At 38.2% G+C, this 18587-nt stretch overlaps 1 protein-coding gene across 3 annotated transcripts in view; it reads left to right on the top strand.

Moving 5' to 3' along the window:
* SYNE2 (spectrin repeat containing nuclear envelope protein 2) overlaps positions 1-18587 on the top strand; it is a 799865-nt gene that overhangs the window by 339799 nt on the left and 441479 nt on the right. For all 3 annotated transcript variants that reach the window (XM_029598126.1, XM_029598125.1, XM_029598127.1), the window contains exons 38-42: positions 44-209; positions 6332-6444; positions 8167-8366; positions 14639-14755; positions 15674-15965. In XM_029598126.1, the coding sequence (XP_029453986.1) occupies positions 44-209; positions 6332-6444; positions 8167-8366; positions 14639-14755; positions 15674-15965 (888 nt within the window). The remainder of the gene's footprint in view (positions 1-43; positions 210-6331; positions 6445-8166; positions 8367-14638; positions 14756-15673; positions 15966-18587) is intronic.

The raw sequence follows: 18587 nt of genomic DNA, 5'->3' as shown, positions 1-18587 counted from the left end.
AACACCACAGTTAAATCTTATTTTTATCATTATCTTTATTTAGAGCATGCACGAGCAAATTTTGTGTCAAAAAGACAATCTGAGAATATTTCCGACAGAAGGTCCAAATACTGATCTGGAGGAATTAAAGAAGCAATATAAAGATGTAATGCAACTATTTAATACCAAAAAACAAGCTTATGAGGAACATTTCCTTGAAAATTTAAATGGTAAGTCAAATATGCTTGTATACAGTATTTTCTGTTGGCATCTTGTGCCTTGGTGAAAAACAGATACAAATGTATTGAGTTATTTAGATATATGTTCTGTGGCATTATTTTTTTTTTTGGGGGGGGGGGGGTAATAAAAGGGTTTTCACACACAGAAATTTCCTGTGCAAAAGTTGGAGGTCTTAATTGACACAAATATTTTTTCAAGTTTGAAGGTTAAGCGATGGGAAATATCCAGGTTTTGTTGATGACGACTGACATAAAGAGATATTCACAAGATATTCTGCATAAAAAAAAAATGGTGAATAGACTAGAAAAGAGATACTAGGGGCACACAGATGGAAGAGTCACCAGAGACTTTCCAGTAGCACCCTCCACTTAAATACAGACATGCCTACAAGTGCCAATAAAACCAAATACAAAGAGCAGCTTTATTCACTTCCCCCAGCCTTAGATACAAATATAGTGAATCCTGCTTCAGGCTGGTGTTAGTAAGGACCCAAATGCTGCTTCTACTACTACTTCCTATGGGAGTGACTTTGACAAATGTGAAATGTTTGTGTTTTAGGGGAAAATAGAAGAGCAGCAAACCTTGTTCACTCTATTGCACACAACCACCCAAAAGGTTTAAATTCTCTTCTCCAATTTTCAACATAATGACTCTGCTCCTGCTTGGCCTCTCCAGTATCGTTAAAAAAAAAAAAAAAAAAAAGGAAAATCACATTAGTCAATTCATTGAGACATATCAAGCATAGGCACACCTTCTAGCACTTTAACCTGTAAAGTTAATATTTGCATTACAGGTTAAATTTGCATCTATGTGCTAGTAGGATTTGTCAGGTATAGATAGGCACCCAATATTAAGTACAATCATATTTCAAATATGAAATCTTAAAAGAAAAATACTTATGAGGTAGCTAAGAAGACCCTCCAGGGTGTGTTCTTTAGGTCCATGTAATTGTATTATAGGGTTGGCTATAGAGAAGCAGTCTTCATGCTCTCATGATTGGGCATGCAGATCCTGTAGCTTCTCTCATTCTGAAATTAGGGAACAGTGAAAACCACATAGAGGTATGTTGCCAGAGCCCCATACATGACCACAAGGGCGACACTGTAGAGATTTCAAAAGGGTCTCTGTCCCGTTCACACAGTAGATACAGATTATAGATTTCTGAAAAGGAATTACACTTTGGGGGAATTTTTCAAACTATCCGCATTTATTGGGACAATGATCATACATATTTTGTATCTGCAAGCTGTGCAGCAATTTTCAAAGCAAAAGTAAGCATATACTTTGCACCCATGGCTAATTTCAAAGCAAAGTACACGCAGTCACTTGCACCTGCATTGCCTGTGGTAGGGTTTTGCTGGAAAAGTGCACGTGAAGGTTTTAAAATGCTGTTTATGTGCATAATTTTCCTCCCTCTGACCTGTGTGCCTCCTCTCAGTGTGGCTAAAAGCACATACATTGTGGGACAAGTTGACTTTTAGCCATATTGATGGTGGGCATTTTTTCAGGCACCCAATTAAAATTTATTTATTTATTTATTTATACTTTTTATATACTGACTTTCATGATACAATCATATCAAATCAGTTTACATGGAACAGGGATTAACAGTAACGAGATGCAAAAGTTACAATGAACAGGGTTAATGGAACTAGGAAGGAGAAGCAACCAGAGGTAGAGATGTAACTCGATAACTATAACAAAGTAAAAGCATTGTACAAGATAGTGTACCCTAAACAGTCGGGTTTAGTATGTGATCTGTGGCATTGATGATGCCGGCCTAGGTTGGGTGGAAGGCTCGTTGGAACAACCAAGTTTTAAGTTTTTTCCTGAAAGTCAACAGACAAGGTTCCTGTCTGAGATCAGGAGGGATGGCATTCCAAATGGCTGGTCCCGCTGTCGAGAAGGCCCGTTCTCTGGTGGTTGTCAGGTGGGTAGATTTGGAAGAGGAGACGTGCAGGGAGCCTTTGTAGGCTTCCCTAATGGGTCCTGAAGAGGTGTGGAGTTTGAGAGGAAGCTGCAGGTTGATGGGGAGCTGGTGGTGAATGGTTTTATGAATGGTGGTAAGGGATTTGTGAAGGATTCTGTAGCTTATTGGAAGCCAATGTAGATCTCTGAGGATGGGCGTGATATGTTCTCTTCTGTTGGTGTTCGTCAGGATTCTAGTGGCCGCGTTTTGGAGCATCTGAAGCGGTTTGGTAGTGGCGGTAGGAAGACCAAGCAAAATGGAGTTGCAGTAGTCAACTTTGGAGAACAGGATAGCCTGGAGAATTGATCTGAAGTCTTGGAAATGAAAGAGAGGTTTAATTCTTTTTAACACTTGAAGTTTGTAGAAGCAATCCTTGGTGGTGTGATTGATGAAATTCTTTAAGTTCAGATGGCTGTCTATTATTACCCCCAGGCCTCTTGCTTGAGTGATTAGGGTGTTGGGTTGGGTCAGCTGGAGAGTATCATTGTTTTCTGGTGAAATGAGGAGGAGTTCCGTCTTGGCAGGGTTGAGAATTAGATTGATGGATTGAAGGCAGTTGTCCCAAAACTTAAGTGTTTTTGTCAGGGATTCAGTTATAGGGATCCAAATTTGCATGTCGGCGTATAGATAGTGTTTCAGCTTTAGATTTGTTAACAAATGGCAGAGGGGAAGGAAATAGATGTTGAAGAGCGTGGGTGATAGCGAAGAGCCCTGAGGTACACCTAGTGGAGAACTGATGCATGGGGACTCTTTGTTATTGACTTTGACTTTGAATCCTCTATTACTGAGGAAGGAGACGAACCAACTAAGGGCTGTTCCAGTTATTCCAATGTCAGAATGTTGATTTAGAAGGATGTTATGGTTCACCGTGTCGAAGGCCGCCGAGAAGTCGGGGAGAACTTGCAGGAAGGAGTGCCCTTTGTCTAAGCCCATGATGAGGGGGTCTGTGAGGGAGATGAGGAGTGTTTCAGTGCTAAGCGATTTGCGGAATCCGATTTGGGAGGGGTGGAGTATTTTGTGGTCTTAGAGATATTCTGAGAGTTGGGTGTTGACTAATTTTTCCATGATTTTCACGACAAAAGGCAGATTGGAAATAGGGCAGAAATTGGGTAAATCACTTTGGGGTCAGTATTCATAAAATCTTGGTGCCTAACTTAAAGACCTAGGCACTTAGCCTAGATCTCCTTAAATTTAAAACATCCCCTGCTGAGCACCTAAATTTAGGTGACTATTTACACTAGGTACCTAAAAAGCGGGTAGGCATCAGGTTGGGGGAAGTAAGTTGAGCACCTAGCACTGATTTTCAATACCAGGCACCTAAATGTAGGTGAATAAATAGCAAGCCTAATTTAGGGGAATCAGTTCTAGGCACCTAAAGTTAGGAACCTTTTGGCCCAAAACTTGTAAATTTAGCTGAAAATGTGGCTAATTTTAGTACCTAGGTCAGGTGCTTGGCTTTTTTTCAATATTAACCCATTTGAAAATTGTTTTCTATATGAAAGCCAGGAGGTATGCAAATTTTTTTTTTTTTTTTTTTTTTACACTCTTTAGGTAGGATGGCTTTGTGTGTCATGGTTATGCGTATGACTCTGTGATCCTCCTCATATATTACTAATGATGACCTGAGGCTGCGGTTTTCTTGGTCAACTGAGAACTTTAAGAGCTTACTTTGACAGAGGATATGGTTAGTGATGTCTTCAAAACAGAGAGAAGGGAATATAAGACATGCCATGCTGGGTCAAACCAAGGTCCATCGAGCCCAACATTCTGCCTCCAACAGTGGCCAGGCCGGGTCACAAGTACTTGGTAGATTCCAAATAATTGATCTCTTTCTCATATCTCACTCCCAGGGATAAGCACTGGGTTTCCCAAGTCTACCTGTTTATGGCCTTTTCCTTCAGGAATTTGGCTAGCTCTGTTTTAGATAGAGAAACATAGAAAAGTGATAGCAGAAAAAAACATATGGCCTGTTTAAATTAATTAAGTCAGCTTTATAATTCTTACCACTCCCTCAGAGATCCCCTGTGTTTATCCCATGCTTTCACCAGGGACCTATACAAGGGCAATATCACTTCTTTTTTTCTACTGACCATTCCACTCCCTATGTACCAAACATCTTTCTCGCCTTATCCTTATGATCATCAGATACGAGCATCCTAGATCTTCTTCTTTCATGTTTAGAAGAATTTCACCCCTAAACTGTACCTTTCCCTAGGGTTTGCATCCTAAATGCATATTTCTGCATATTTTAGTATTAAATCTTAACTTCTGGTAGATGTAGTATACTTGGATTTTCAGAAGGCATTTGACAAAGTTCCTCATGGGAGGCTTCTAGGAAAAGTAAAAAGTCATAGGATAGGTGGCGATGTCCTTTCTTGGATTACAAACTGGCTAAAAGACAAGAAACAGAGAGTAGGATTAAATGGACAATTTTCTTCAGGGATCTGTATTGGGACCTGTACTTTTCAATATATTTATAAATGATCTGGAAAGAAATACGACGAGTGAGGTAATCAAATTTGCAGTTGATACAAAATTGTTCAGAGTAGTTAAATCACAAGCAGATTGTGACAAATTGCAGGAAGACCTTGTGAGACTGGAAAATTGGGCATCGAAATGGCAGATGAAATTTAATGTGGATAAGTGCAAGGTGATGAATATAGGGAAAAATAACCCATGCTATAGTTACACAATGTTAGGGTCCATATTAGGAGCTACCACCCAAGAAAGAGATCTAGGCGTCGTAGTGGATAACACATTGAAATCTTCAGTTCAGTGTGCTGCAGCAGTCAAAAAAGCAAACAATGTTGGGAATTATTCAGTCTAAAAAGCAAACAATTTTGGGAATTATTAGAAAGGGAGTGGTTAATAAAACGGAAAATGTCAGAATGCCTCTGTATCGCTCCATGGCGAGAACGCACCTTGAATACTGTGTACAATTCTGGTTGCCACATCTCAAAAAAGATATAGTTGCGATGGAAAAGGTACAGAGAAGGGTGACCAAAATGATAAAGGGAATGGAACAGCTCCCCTATGAGGAAAGACTAAAGAGGTTAGGACTTTTCAGCTTGGAGAAGAGACGGCTGAGGGGGGATATGATAGAGGTGTTTAAAATCATGAGAGGTCTAGAACAAGTAAATGTGAATCTGTTATTTACTCTTTCAGATAATAGAAAGACTAGGGTGCACTCCATGAAGTTACCATGTGGCACATTTAAAACTAATCTGAGAAAGTTCTTTTTCACTCAATGCACAATTAAACTTTGGAATTTGTTGCCAGAGGATATGATTAGTGCAGTTAGTGTAGCTGTGTTTAAAAAAGGATTGGATACGTTTTTGGAGGAGAAGTCCATTACCTGCTATTAATTAAGTTGACTTAGGAAAATAGCCACTGCTATTACTAGCAACAGTAGCCTGGGATAGACTTATTTTTTGGGTACTTGCCAGGTTCTTATGGCCTGGATTGGCCACTGTTGGAATCAGGATGCTGGGCTTGATAGACCCTTGGTCTGATCCAGTATGGCATGTTCTTATGATTATTTTAAAGGGTGGTGTGGAAGCCTCTGAAACAACCAAAAATATGTCTAGCCTTCACATTGCATCACTTGACCTCCCCGATACAGATGAAGTATTTGCTGTAACATGAATCAGTAGTAGGCATTTCTCATGTACATTGATTATGGGTAACCTGAAAACCATACCAGTTTGTAGATCTTTACAATTACTTTCTACCATAGCCATAAAGAGTACATAACAAGAAGCAATGAAGCAAGACAGTTAATTTCTGGTAAGAAATGATTCCACATTAAGTAATATTTAGGCTTTGGCTACATGTCTGGAATTTTTCAATACTCTGACTGATTTTGAATAAAGATGTACGACAAGTGGATTACCCTTTTTGGTTATGCTAAAAGAATGCTAAAGATACTGTTTGCAAATACAGTATATCACTTATTGTAAAATAGCAAGGGAATTAGTTTAATTAAATCCAGTTTTTAAGTAAAGCATGTTAAACATAAAATTGCTTTGTACACACAAGCCTGTTCAGTCCTACCCTAACACTCTGCCGAAAAAGTATCCATGAAGAATTAAACACAGCTGTTTAACTGAAAAGTGTTCTTTCTTATGACATTTGTTTCTGCAGGTCATCAGCAGAAATTTGATGACTGGTTCAGCAGTGCACGGTTAGCCCTAAATGCATGCTTTGACCCATCAGAAACCAAACAGGCAATGGAAGAAAAATTACATCAGCTTACTGTAAGATACTGGAATATTTCAAGCTAAGTGTTTTGCAATTAAGGTTTTTATCAGTTTGAAAACATTATTTTAATCAAAAATGAAATTGTCTAATAAGCTAGGTAGGCATGCCAGTCTTTTTAGAACCACAAAGAATAGGCTAGCTGGATTTGTGTCTGAGGTGGCATATAAATATTTGGAGCATTAAATATGTATAAATTGGGCATTTCACTATTATTATCAGCTATATATATTAAACATTTTTCTGTGTAGTCACAAAATGGGAGAAAAACTTTAGTAAATCTGACCCGGTATGTTCTTATGTGACTGAATACCAATCTCTGCTTTGTTTTGTATTGCTTAATAAAGATATGAAGGACACTTCAGTTAATCAAGAGCCATACTTACTAGAGAACTGTAAACTCAATGGATAGAAAACACAAAATATGTGAAAGGAGAGAGTTTATTTCAAATATAGAAACATAGAAATGACAGCAGAAAAGGACTTATGGTCCATCCAGTCTGCCTAGCAAACTTCTTAAGGTAGTAACTGCCGCTCTGTGCAGGTTACTTCCATTTTTCTCTTAAGGATAGTAATTGTCACTCTGTCCAGTTATCCCCAAGCTTTATGATAACCATAAAATTTACAGCTAGCAACATTTTTTACTGGGTGATGAGCTTTCTTGAGAATTTAGACGGTATTGCTTGACGTGCTTTGCTTATGGACTTGGCCGAAGAAGCAGTCCTGTGCTTTTTTTTCATATGTCTGCGTATCAGTACCCGAACCTTAGAAGTCAGGGAGCAATATTGCAGTTGCATTAGAATCATCAAAGCATATTGGTAAGGATAGTGATCTCCATATCTTCTGTTAAGGGAATGGGCTCCGCTCGCAGCAAATTCTGTGCAGAAAACGGAAATTCTGCTCAGGAGAGGAATTCTGCGTAAATTCTGCATTCCGCAGTAGCGCAGAATTCCTTCAAGAGTAAAAAAAAAATCACACTGATACCAAGTATAGCTAAACTATTGTCTAAAACATCCAATGCCCCCATATTTATTGAAGTTTAGGTTTTAGCTGTAGTCAGTCCATACAAGTTACCCCAGTGCCTTCTTGGAAGCCTGATGCAGTCATACCATTGCTTTTGGGTTATATGTGTGTATGTTTCAAACCAGGTTTTCATTAATACTAACTTAAGTGTTTATCGATAGATGAACTCTTTTCTGCCTCAAGGATGCTGGAAGAGGTCACTTCTGCATCAGCAGCAGTTATATTTTCTTTCTCTGTGGTATCAGCATATCACGCTCATGATGCATCAACTCCCTGATAGCCCCAATGGCCAGGTGGCTCAGATATGGTTCTCCTGTACTGGGCCAAGGGCTTGTCCTGATAAGTGAATTTATCAGGATTTTTGCAGACCTGTTTTTTCGACTGGAAAGTGAAGTCCCTGAGATAATTTGTGTGATGAAGGAAGCAAAAGTAGTTAGCTTTGACATGCTAAGAAAATGCATCAAAATGTTATTTTAAATGTGAAGAGCTGTGCTGACTTCGTACAGAACCTTAGATAATCTAAACCTGCCTTAATGTTCAAAAGTATGCAAATATTTAGGGACAGCTGAAAATTTTGATCTTGCTACCAAATGTATGACATGCATGCATAAAGGCAACATAAAGGAACCCTATGTAAGCTTATTAGTATACCATGCATATTAGGCTCTTGGGTAAATGTCTTAGCTTTAATTTACTAGGCTTTTCTAACTTCGGAAGAAAGAGAAAATCTACAGCAGATGAAAACCGTGCTAAGTAAAGTGGGGTGCCATCTACCCAAAGAGAATGTCAGCCAGATGAACAGCTATATAGTCCATCAAGAATCAGAATTACAGCAAGTGACCTCCAAATGCCAAACTCGAATTAAAGAAATTCAAGACTGTGAGAGGAAGTTCCGTAGGTAAGAAGAAAAAATGAACTGTTGAGTAGCTTTTAATGTGTTAGAATTTAAAATATACTTATTTCCTAAGTAGATGGCCCCACTGAAAGGGAGAAGAAAATGATTTTGCATTTAGATGGTAAGGTATTTCCTGACTCACTTGTTTTTATCAAGATGTCTCTAGAGGGTGGTTTTCTAATGCTATCCACCTAGTCGAAAGGGCTTTGCTTCTTACAAATTTCAAAAACTCTTTTAATCTGGTATATGGCTTTTGAACATTAAGCTCCTCCCTGCAGATAAAAGTATCAATGTTTTACCTGCAATTATTAGAGGCGCTACCTGAGGTGACAATAGGGCAGAGAATGCAACAACCTGCGTAGTTCATTTTCAAACTACCTATGTTGTTTCAAAGGGAATAACTTTGTTGGCAGGCATTTGGAGAAGAGAATGAGAATATCTTTAAATGGACTGTAATGGTTATTGCTGGACTTTATTGAGCCTTTTATTATAGTGTTTTATGTTTTAGATTTTATTTTATTTTATTTACTTTGGTTTTATCTTATGTTTTAGAGGTTATTTATTTATTTTATATGTCAAAGGTGTATTCATTGATGTATTTTATGCTGTATTTAAATGTTGTAATATTTTATGTGATTGATCCAGAACACCGGTATATAAAAACTAATAAATAAGATTCCACAGAAAATGCAGGGGCAAATGTCAGCATGTACTTTCCCTTTGAGAACTGATGTAAAGTCCTCAGGTTAAAGTATCCATGTACATTACATAAGTATATAAGGCTTGCCATGCTGGGTCAGACCAAGGGTCCATCAGGCCCAGTATCCTGTTTCCAACAGTGGTCAAGCCAGGTCACAGGTACCTGGCAGGATCCCAAGGGGTAGATTCCAATCTGCTTATCCCAAGAATAAGTATTGGATTTCTGCAATTCTACCTTAATTGTTAATGGACTTTTCCTCCAGGAACGTGTCCAAACCTTTTTTAAATGCAGCTATACTAATAACTTTCACCACATCCTCTGGCAATGAATTCTAGAGCTTAATTATGTGTTGAGTAAAAAAATTGTTTTTCTTATTAGTTTTAAATGTATTACCTAGTAACTTCATTTTGTGTCCCCCTGGTCATTGTACTTTTGGAAAGAGTAAACAACTGACTGTTTACTCATTCTATTCCACTCATTTTATAGATCTGTATCATATCTCCCCTCAGCCGTCTCTTCTCCACACTGAATATTCCTAACTTCTTTAGCCTTTCTTCATAGGGGAATTGTTCTATCCCATTTATCATTTTGGTCGCCCTTCTCTGTACCTTTTCTAATTCTTCTATATCTTTCTTGAGATATGCTGACCAGAACTGAAAACAAAACTCAAGATGAGGTTGCACCATAGAGCAATACAGAGGCTAATGATATTGATATTCTCTGTTTTATTCTCCATATAATAATCCCTAGCATTCTGTTTGCTTTCTTGGCTGCTGCTACACACTGAACAGAAGATTTCAACATATTTTCAACGATGACACCTTTTCCTGAGTGGGAGACTCCTAATATGGAATGTTGCATTTTGTAGCTATAATTTGGGTTACTCTTCCCTAAATGCATCACTTTGCACTTATCCACATTAAATTTCATTTGCCATTTGCATGCCCAGTCTCGCAGTTTTGAAATGTCCTCTTGCAGTTTCTCACAATCCTCTTGTGATTTGACAACTTTGAATAATTTTGTGTCATTGGCAAATTTGATCACCTTACTTCTTCTCATTTCCAGGTCATTTATAAATATATTAAAAAACATCGGTCCCAGAACAGATCCCTGGGGCACTCCACTGTTAAACTTTTTCCACTGGAAAAATTTAACCTTAAGCTCTGCTTTCTGTTTTCTGTCTTTTAACCAGTTTCAATCCACAATAGGATACTGCCACCTATTCCATGACTTTCTAATTTCCTAAGTCGTCTCTCATGAGGGACTTTGTCAAATGCTTTCTGGAAATCCAGATACACTATATCAACTGGCTCACGTTTATCCACATGTTCATTTATGCCCTCAAAAAATGTAGCATATTTATGAGGCAAGACTTCCTTTGGTTAAATCCATGTTGACTTTGTACCATTAAACTATGTTTTTGTATATTTTCAGCAGTTTTGTTCTTTATAATAGTTTCTATCATTTTTCTTGGCACAGATGTGAGACTCGCTGGTCTGTAATTTCCTGGATCACCCCTTGTACCCTTTTTAAAAATTGGCATTACATTCCAGTCTTCAGTTACCATATTGATGATGTTCACAAATTTCTAGTAGTAGGTCCACAATTTCATTTCTCAGTGCTTTCAGCACTCTGGGTTGTATACCATTTGGTCCAGATGATTTGCTACTCCTTAGTTTGTCAGTTTGCCCTACTGTATCTTCCAGGATCACAGAGATTTGTTTGTTCCTCTGAATCATCACCTTTGAATAACATTTCTGGCATGGGTATATCTCTACCAAACAAAGAGCACTTCAAAAGGGTCCTGTCAATCAAATACAATAGGCACCCCTCTCTTAATCTGTTCAGCTTGTTGACTCAGAACCAGTTATTAGTGAAAAAATTATATGTAAATGTAAGATGCCGCATCAGCAAGCCTGCCGTGTCCAACTGTGCAAAGTTGGACCGTCCGGACTACTCCTCATTTGCTGCTCTTAAGAACATAAGAAAATGCCATACTGGGTCAGACCAAGGGTCCATCAAGCCCAGCATCCTGTTTCCAACAGTGGCCAATCCAGGCCATAAGAACCTGGCAAGTACCCAAAAACTAAGTCTATTCCATGTTACCATTGCTAATGGCAGTGGATATTCTCTAAGTGAACTTAATAGCAGGTAATGGACTTCTCCTCCAAGAACTTATCCAATCCTTTTTTAAACACAGCTATACTAACTGCACTAACCACATCCTCTGGCAACAAATTCCAGAGTTTAATTGTGCGTTGAGTAAAAAAGAACTTTCTCAGATTAGTTTTAAATGTGCCATATGCTAACTTCATGGAGTGCCCCCTAGTCTTTCTATTATCCGAAAGAGTAAATAACTGATTCACATTAATTCGTTCTAGACTTCTTTTTTTTTTTTTTTTATTTATAAATTTTCAGATCCAATACAAGAATTTTATAAAATATCTTATCAAATCGAAATACAAGTCTTTACTTCCAACATGAAATCAAAACAAAGCAATCAAAATCCAAGAAATCATTTTGGGTAAATAACTCTTCTAACTACAGGAAAAGTTGTGAGATCAGTTACATTAAGAAAGAAAAGGAGCCTCTTAACAGGAAATAAACATAATTATTTAAGTACATGGAAACTCTATTTTCTTTAATCACCTGTTCCTATTTTCCAAGAAGGATTTTCAACTGTTCTGGATCTAAGAAGGAATAATCCTTTCCCCCAAGTTTAATTACACACCTGCAAGGGTACTTTAGAAGAAAGAAACCTCCTTTTTCTTCTACCTCTTTTTTGAAACCCAAGAACTTTTTTCTACGTAATTGTGTGTTTTTTTCCAGGTCGGGGAAAACCCAAACTTTCTGTCCATAAAAGATTTTGGATCTATTCCGAAAGAATAATTTTAAAACATTATCCTTATCCGTTATAAAAGCAAATTGCACTAATAAAGTACATCTTTCTTTAATATCTAACTCATCTTGAGACTTCTGTAACAAGTCTGATATATTTATGGATGTTTCTACCTTTTGTTCTCCCTCATTACTGACTTTTTCTCTCTGCTCTTTACTTTTCTTTACCCCAATATAGAAAGCTCTAACTACTACTGGTGTTGCTTGTTCCGGTATATTGAGAATTTTAAGGACATATGATTTGAATAAATCAATTGGTGTTATATAGTCTGAAATAGGAAAATTTGTAATTCTTAAATTTAATGCCCTTACAGTATTTTCCAAAGATTCTATTTTCCTTTGATATATTATCTCATTTTTTATCTGAGACTCCTGAATACTCTCGACTTGCTTTAACCGGTTCTCTATATTACCTAGTTTCTCTTGATGTTCTTGAATCTTTTTACTATTTTCCTTCAGAGATACATTTGTTTGTCTTACCTCACCTGTCAGATTTACAATAAGGGAGTCAATCTTTACCATATAATTCCAAAGAGAATCTAATGTCACTGTATTAGGTTTCATTGCTTTAACTTTAACTAACTCTGTTAAATCCATAACCTTTTTATTAGACATCTTAGGTGTACTAGAGTCTTTGGGTTCTGTTTGAGATCCTCCTTCTCCACTTATCACCGGATCTTCTTCCAAATGAGGAGAATTTCCCAAATTGTTACTCCTATTCATTTCTTCTTCTTGCAGACTTAATGCAATTCCAGATCTAGTTTCTTCCTTCTGGTTTTCCTCTGGCTCAACTAAGGGAAAAATCACCTTATTGCCAGGAGGGGATGGTGTTTCAATGTAATTTTCAACTTACATTTCTGAGGTTTTTCAGTCAAATCAGGCAAAGCCAGGCTAAGCCGTACATAACCTGCGCGCGCCCCTTAGGCGCGCGCGGCTTTGGCGGCGCGCCGCCGTCGGCTCAGTTCTTATAGTCCCGCCTCCAGTTCTAGTTCCGGTTTGGGGTAGCCAGGCAAATTAACTCCACCTGTCCGTCGGGGCTCGAAAAGAACTCCACGAACCCCCGGTTCAGGCGGCAGTAGTAGGTAAAGCACTCAAAAGGGTTTTCACCTGATTCCCCTCTCAGTCAGGCAACGCCGTCGGCTCAGTTCTTATAGTCCCGCCTCCAGTTCTAGTTCCGGTTCGGGGTAGCCAGGCAAATTAACTCCACCTGTCCGTCGGGGCTCGAAAAGAACTCCACGAACCCCCGGTTCAGGCGGCAGTAGTAGGTAAAGCACTCAAAAGGGTTTTCACCCGATTCCCCTCTCCATTCGTTCTAGACTTCTAATGATTTTAAACACCTCTATCATATCCCCCCTCAACCGTCTCTTCTCCAAGCTGAAAAGTCCTAACCTCTTTAGTCTTTCCTCATAGGGGAGCTGTTCCATTTCCTTTATAATTTTGGTCGCCCTTCTCTGTACCTTCTCCATCGCAATTATATCTTTTTTTAGATGCAGCGACCAGAATTGTACACAGTATTCAAGGTGCGTTCTCGCCATGGAGCGATACAGAGGCATTCTGACATTTTCCGTTTTATTCACCATTCCCTTTCTAATAATTCCCAACATTCTGTTTGCTTTTTTGACTGCCGCAGCACACTGAACCGACAATTTCAATGTGTTATCCACTATGACACCTAGATATCTTTCTTGGGTTGTAGCACCTAATATGGAACCCAACATTGTGTAATTATAGCATGGGTTATTTTTTCCTATATGCATCACCTTGCACTTGTCCACATTAAATTTCATCTGCCATTTTGATGCCCAATTTTCGAGCCTCACAAGGTCTTCCTGCAATTTATCACAATCTGCTTGTGATTTAACTACTCTGAACAATTTTGTATCATCTGCAAATATGATTACCTCACTTGTATTTCTTTCCAGATCATTTATAAATATATTGAAAAGTAAGGGTCCCAATACAGATCCCTGAGGCACTCCACTGCTCACACCCTTCCACTGAGAAAATGGCCCATTTAATCCTACTCTCTGTTTCCTGTCTTTTAGCCAGTTTGTAATCCACGAAAGGACATCACCACCTATCCCATGACTTTTTATTTTTCCTAGAAGCCTCTCATGAGGAACTTTGCCAAACGCCTTCTGAAAATCCAAGTACACTACATCTACAGGCTCACCTTTATCCACATATTTATTAACTCCTTCAAAAAAGTGAAGCAGATTTGTGAGGCAAGACTTGTCTTGGGTAAAGCCATGCTGACTTTGTTCCATTAAACTCCATCATCTAGTTTGAAAGCTGCTTTTTAAAGGTTAGTGCCAGCAGCCTGGTTCCACTCTGGTTAAGGTGGAGCCCATCCTTTCAGAAAAGGCCCCTCTTCCCAAAAATTAAGCCCAGTTCCTAACAAATCTAAAACCCTCTTCCTTGCTCTATCGTCTTATCCACACATTGAGACTTTTGAGCTCTGCCTGCCTCTGGGGTCCTGTAGGTGGAGCGGGAAGCATTTCTGAGAATGCTACCCTGGAGGATCTGGATTTCAACAAGTAACCTTGTAGTTTTAAAAATGTCCACGATAAGACTTTAGTTGTCTGATTTCACTTGTTTTCTGATTAGTTTGAATATTACGGTGCATGGATCTAATAAATGTTTTATTCTATTCTTTCTTAAAATGTCGCACATGAAGATTTCAGGAAGACTTTAGTAGCTTGAACAAGTGGCTGACATGCCAAGAAGGGAAACTGCAAGACAAAGAGAATAAAAAGCAACTTGAGAACTTTAACCAAATGATTATGGGCTACAGGTAGTTTGATTTCGGATTTTCTTTCTGCTTCGAATGATTAGTGGGCAGAGAGAGTATGACTTTGTTTTGTTTTTATTCATGTTTATACAACTATGGTGGCTGTGAATATTATCACAAAACTCGGTAATAAGCCACAGAAGGGAGCTTGCGTGTTGAGTTTAAGTATTGATTTTGAAAGAGGCAAAGTTGATGATGACAAGGCTGGAAATGGCCTACTGGTGGAGGTGGCGGAGGCGATCAACATGGCATATTTTCAGCATGCTTGGGACATATATGGATAGCAGTGGTAGGAAAAGGGTTGAAAGAGGAGGGGGGAAGTTCGCATTTGGGAATTCAGATGTGCATCTATCCAAGGTGGATGAATCTTCAATTAGCAGACAGACTTTTTCTGCTGTCATTTACTATGAGGTCCATAGTCAGTAAGCTGGCAAGCAGACAAGTTATTCAGTTAAAGTTAGGTGGGATAACTTGTCCAGGATATTCAGAGGAGCCCTGCTGAATGAATATGTTTGGATAAACTCCGTCTTAGCCAGATAAACTTTAGGACTGCTCTCCATATAACTAAAGTTAGACTGATAACTGTGAATATCAGCATTATTTGGCTAACAACTTTGCCCTCAGAATGCTTCTGGCTTATTCAGATATGTTTTATTCAGCTAATCCTTAGCTGAATTATACCTGGATAGGTCTGAGGCTTTGAGAGCAACAGGAAATTAAAAGCAACGGGATTTGTTCAGTTAAGTCATGCATTTAATCCGAAAAAGCCCATTGAATATGGACCTTTTTGTGACATTACTGTGTCTTAACAATTATGAGCCAGAGAGAGTATGATTTTGGGTCTTCTGTTTTGAAAAAAATAAAAATATTCCTTCACCTTATAGTAAATAACATTCCCTTGTGTGCTTTTGGATTTTGTAGAGAAGCATTTGATTCTCTGGAACAACTGGCTAATTCTTTGAGAGAATTAGGGTTTACAGAAGATGAAAAAGTAACCAAGTCCTGCCAATTGTTCAGAAGATACCAAGCACTACTCACACGAGTAAGTGAAAAGCTAGGTCTTACCCAGGAGCTTTCTAAACAAGTCCAGAAATTTAAAGAAGTCGCACAGAGCATTTCTGCATGGATAGATAAAGTGAGACCATCACTCGACAGTTTGAAGTCAGTGGAAGGGAACAAATCCCAGCTCGAAGAAAAGACACATCAGATGAAGGTAGGATGACAATTCATGTTTTAGGGTTTGGCAGCTGATTGTATTTATAAGAAGTTTAAGAGTCAAATATGTGTCTTTACCAAATTCACCAGGCATACATCCAGGACAAAAAAGGTAGATAAGGGGGAAATTTTGATACTGCCTGTGTGGCCTGCAAGCTCATTTTCCAAGCGAAACACTCTGCAGAGTTTTCCTTTGTAAATATGGAGCTGTGGGGGAATGTGAGTACTTGGTTAGTGCAGGCAACAAAGTACATTAATGAAGGTACCATGGGAATTTTAAAATGAAATCTCCGGGTATGCTTTCACTCTCCCTACCTAACCGCCCCCTTTTACCTGCAGGTAAAAGTACACATGCTGTGATTAGCTCGCATACTTTTATCCGTATTGAGGGGTGGGAAGGGTGACAATTTTCAAATAAGTTTGACAATTACTCCATTAGTGTATACTTTACAGGTTTTAATCTTGATTTTTCAGTGGCATGCATTTATCTTCAATATATATTCTAACAGTCTACATCTATATTTCACACTAGTTTTAAGCTTAGTTTTCGTCAGGTGAGTGAGAGAGAAATTATTTGTAGAGTAGTTTTTCATCTATGTAAACCCAGCTAGGGGTAGTAGACTATGCACAGAGGGGTTTCTTTACTGGAAATGGTAACTTCTCCCCTCTAGATGAACAGACAACTCCAAGGAACTTGGCTGCTTCTGATTAGGATATATCAGTGGAGAAGCCAAAAACCACACTCAACCCAAGGTACTTGGCTCCTTCGGATCAGTATATATGAGTGGAGAAGCCAAAAACCACACTCAATATAGAGAAAAATAAAGGTGCATTTTAATTATTTCTGATGAGTTCAAAAGAACAAATCAAAAAAAATCTTCTAAAGGCTTTAAGGAGAAAACTTCGCAGCATAAAACAAGCAGTGTCTACACAAGAAATAAGTCTACTGATATGTTATGCCGTGAGGCTACACTGGGAGGGACAACCCACTCTGTAAATAAAGCAAATAAATTCAGCTCAGTAATATCAAAGGACAAATCACAATTAGCTGCTTACAGCAAAGGGACCAAATGGTTATCAGAATGAGTGATAATTTAATATATTTTTAAAATTTATAGTAAAGTGACAAGTCAGTTTTAGTCAGCAAGCATATTGACAGGGTAGCTTTTAACTAAAAACTTTCATAATGTGCCAAAATAGTCATGTGGGATAGATTAACCAAATAAAAAACCACCAGGTATTTCTTACTGAAAAAAGCCAAGGGAACACACATGACAGACAAGTTAAAGGCTAAGCCAAAGTGTCAATAAGCTTACATATATACAAATGACATAAAGTAAGTTCCGTAGCAAACATTTAAGCAAAGCAACATGTAGCTTAAGAAAAACTTTCAAAAAGTGCACCTAACTGGTCACATGATGTAAATCAATGAATCGTAAAAGCATCAAGTCTTTCTTTAGGAATGTCACCTCATGACAAGTTCCACCAATCAAAAATCACCAAGGGAACACGAATTAAAAAAAAAATCTGAGCCAAACCGTCAATAGTGGTAGTACAATATATACAGAACCAACTATGAATAATAAGTGCGATAGTGAAATAAAGAACAATATTGACCATTCAGTATCACAGTTTTACCCATAAGGATGAAAAGATTGCAATTTGAAGATGCAACATAAACGCTGGATCAAAAGGCTAGAAAAATCTCCTCTTGATTGGTGCATTTCTAAATGAGTCACACACAAATCTAAGGTCTGAAATAGCATGCGGCTATTTCAGACCTTAGAGACCAGTGAGACACCAAAGGAAGTCTCATTGCAGGTATGACGTGTACAGTTGTAATGCTCAAAAATTCTAGTTGTTAACATCCAGGTGGTCTTGCTTACGTAGAGTAAAGGACTTGGCACATAACTTAGACCACTCCTGTAGAGCAGCAGTCTGAGGTAAAGTTTGTAGGTTTTACTAGATACCGGATGTGTAAATTATGGTACTCGACACAACATAGGGAAAGCTTGACACTGACCACAAGGGTAAAGTCCCAAAACAGAGACAGTAGGTATCTTTTTATAGTGCAAGTTCCTATGTCGTTGAAAATAGCATGAGGAGCCAAAATGAGGTAATGTTTTATAATGGCACACACCTGGCCCACCCATCCAGGATATGGCAAAACACAACGCTATTAGAAGACCCAGAGGTTGATTGCGTGAATAGTAAATTATGGTTAACATATAGAGCGCATTTAAATGCATTTTAATAATACGACGTGGATAAATTCTAGACAAAAATCTAACTGATGTCTATCCTGCCTGTTTTATAAAATCCTCTTGTGAAGAACACAGACGACACAGTCTAAAAAAACATGATCCCCTAGGGTTATTATCATGGTGAAACTGTGGATATTGACTTCCATACCATAATAGAATATTGTGGTCAATAGGTTTGTGAAAGATATACGTAATGAAAACATTATCATGTAATGTAATAAGGATATCTAAAAAAGATGCCCGTTTCCTATGTAAAGAATAAGAAAACCATAAGTTCAGATCACATGTATTAAGCCAGTCAGAAAACATAAAGATTTGTACATTGATTGATACCTGTCCAAATGAAAAATACATCA

The sequence above is a fragment of the Rhinatrema bivittatum genome, chromosome 4 (assembly GCF_901001135.1).
Source record: "Rhinatrema bivittatum chromosome 4, aRhiBiv1.1, whole genome shotgun sequence".
NCBI lineage: Eukaryota > Metazoa > Chordata > Amphibia > Gymnophiona > Rhinatrematidae > Rhinatrema > Rhinatrema bivittatum.
This window is presented reverse-complemented; position numbering and strand designations above follow the sequence as displayed.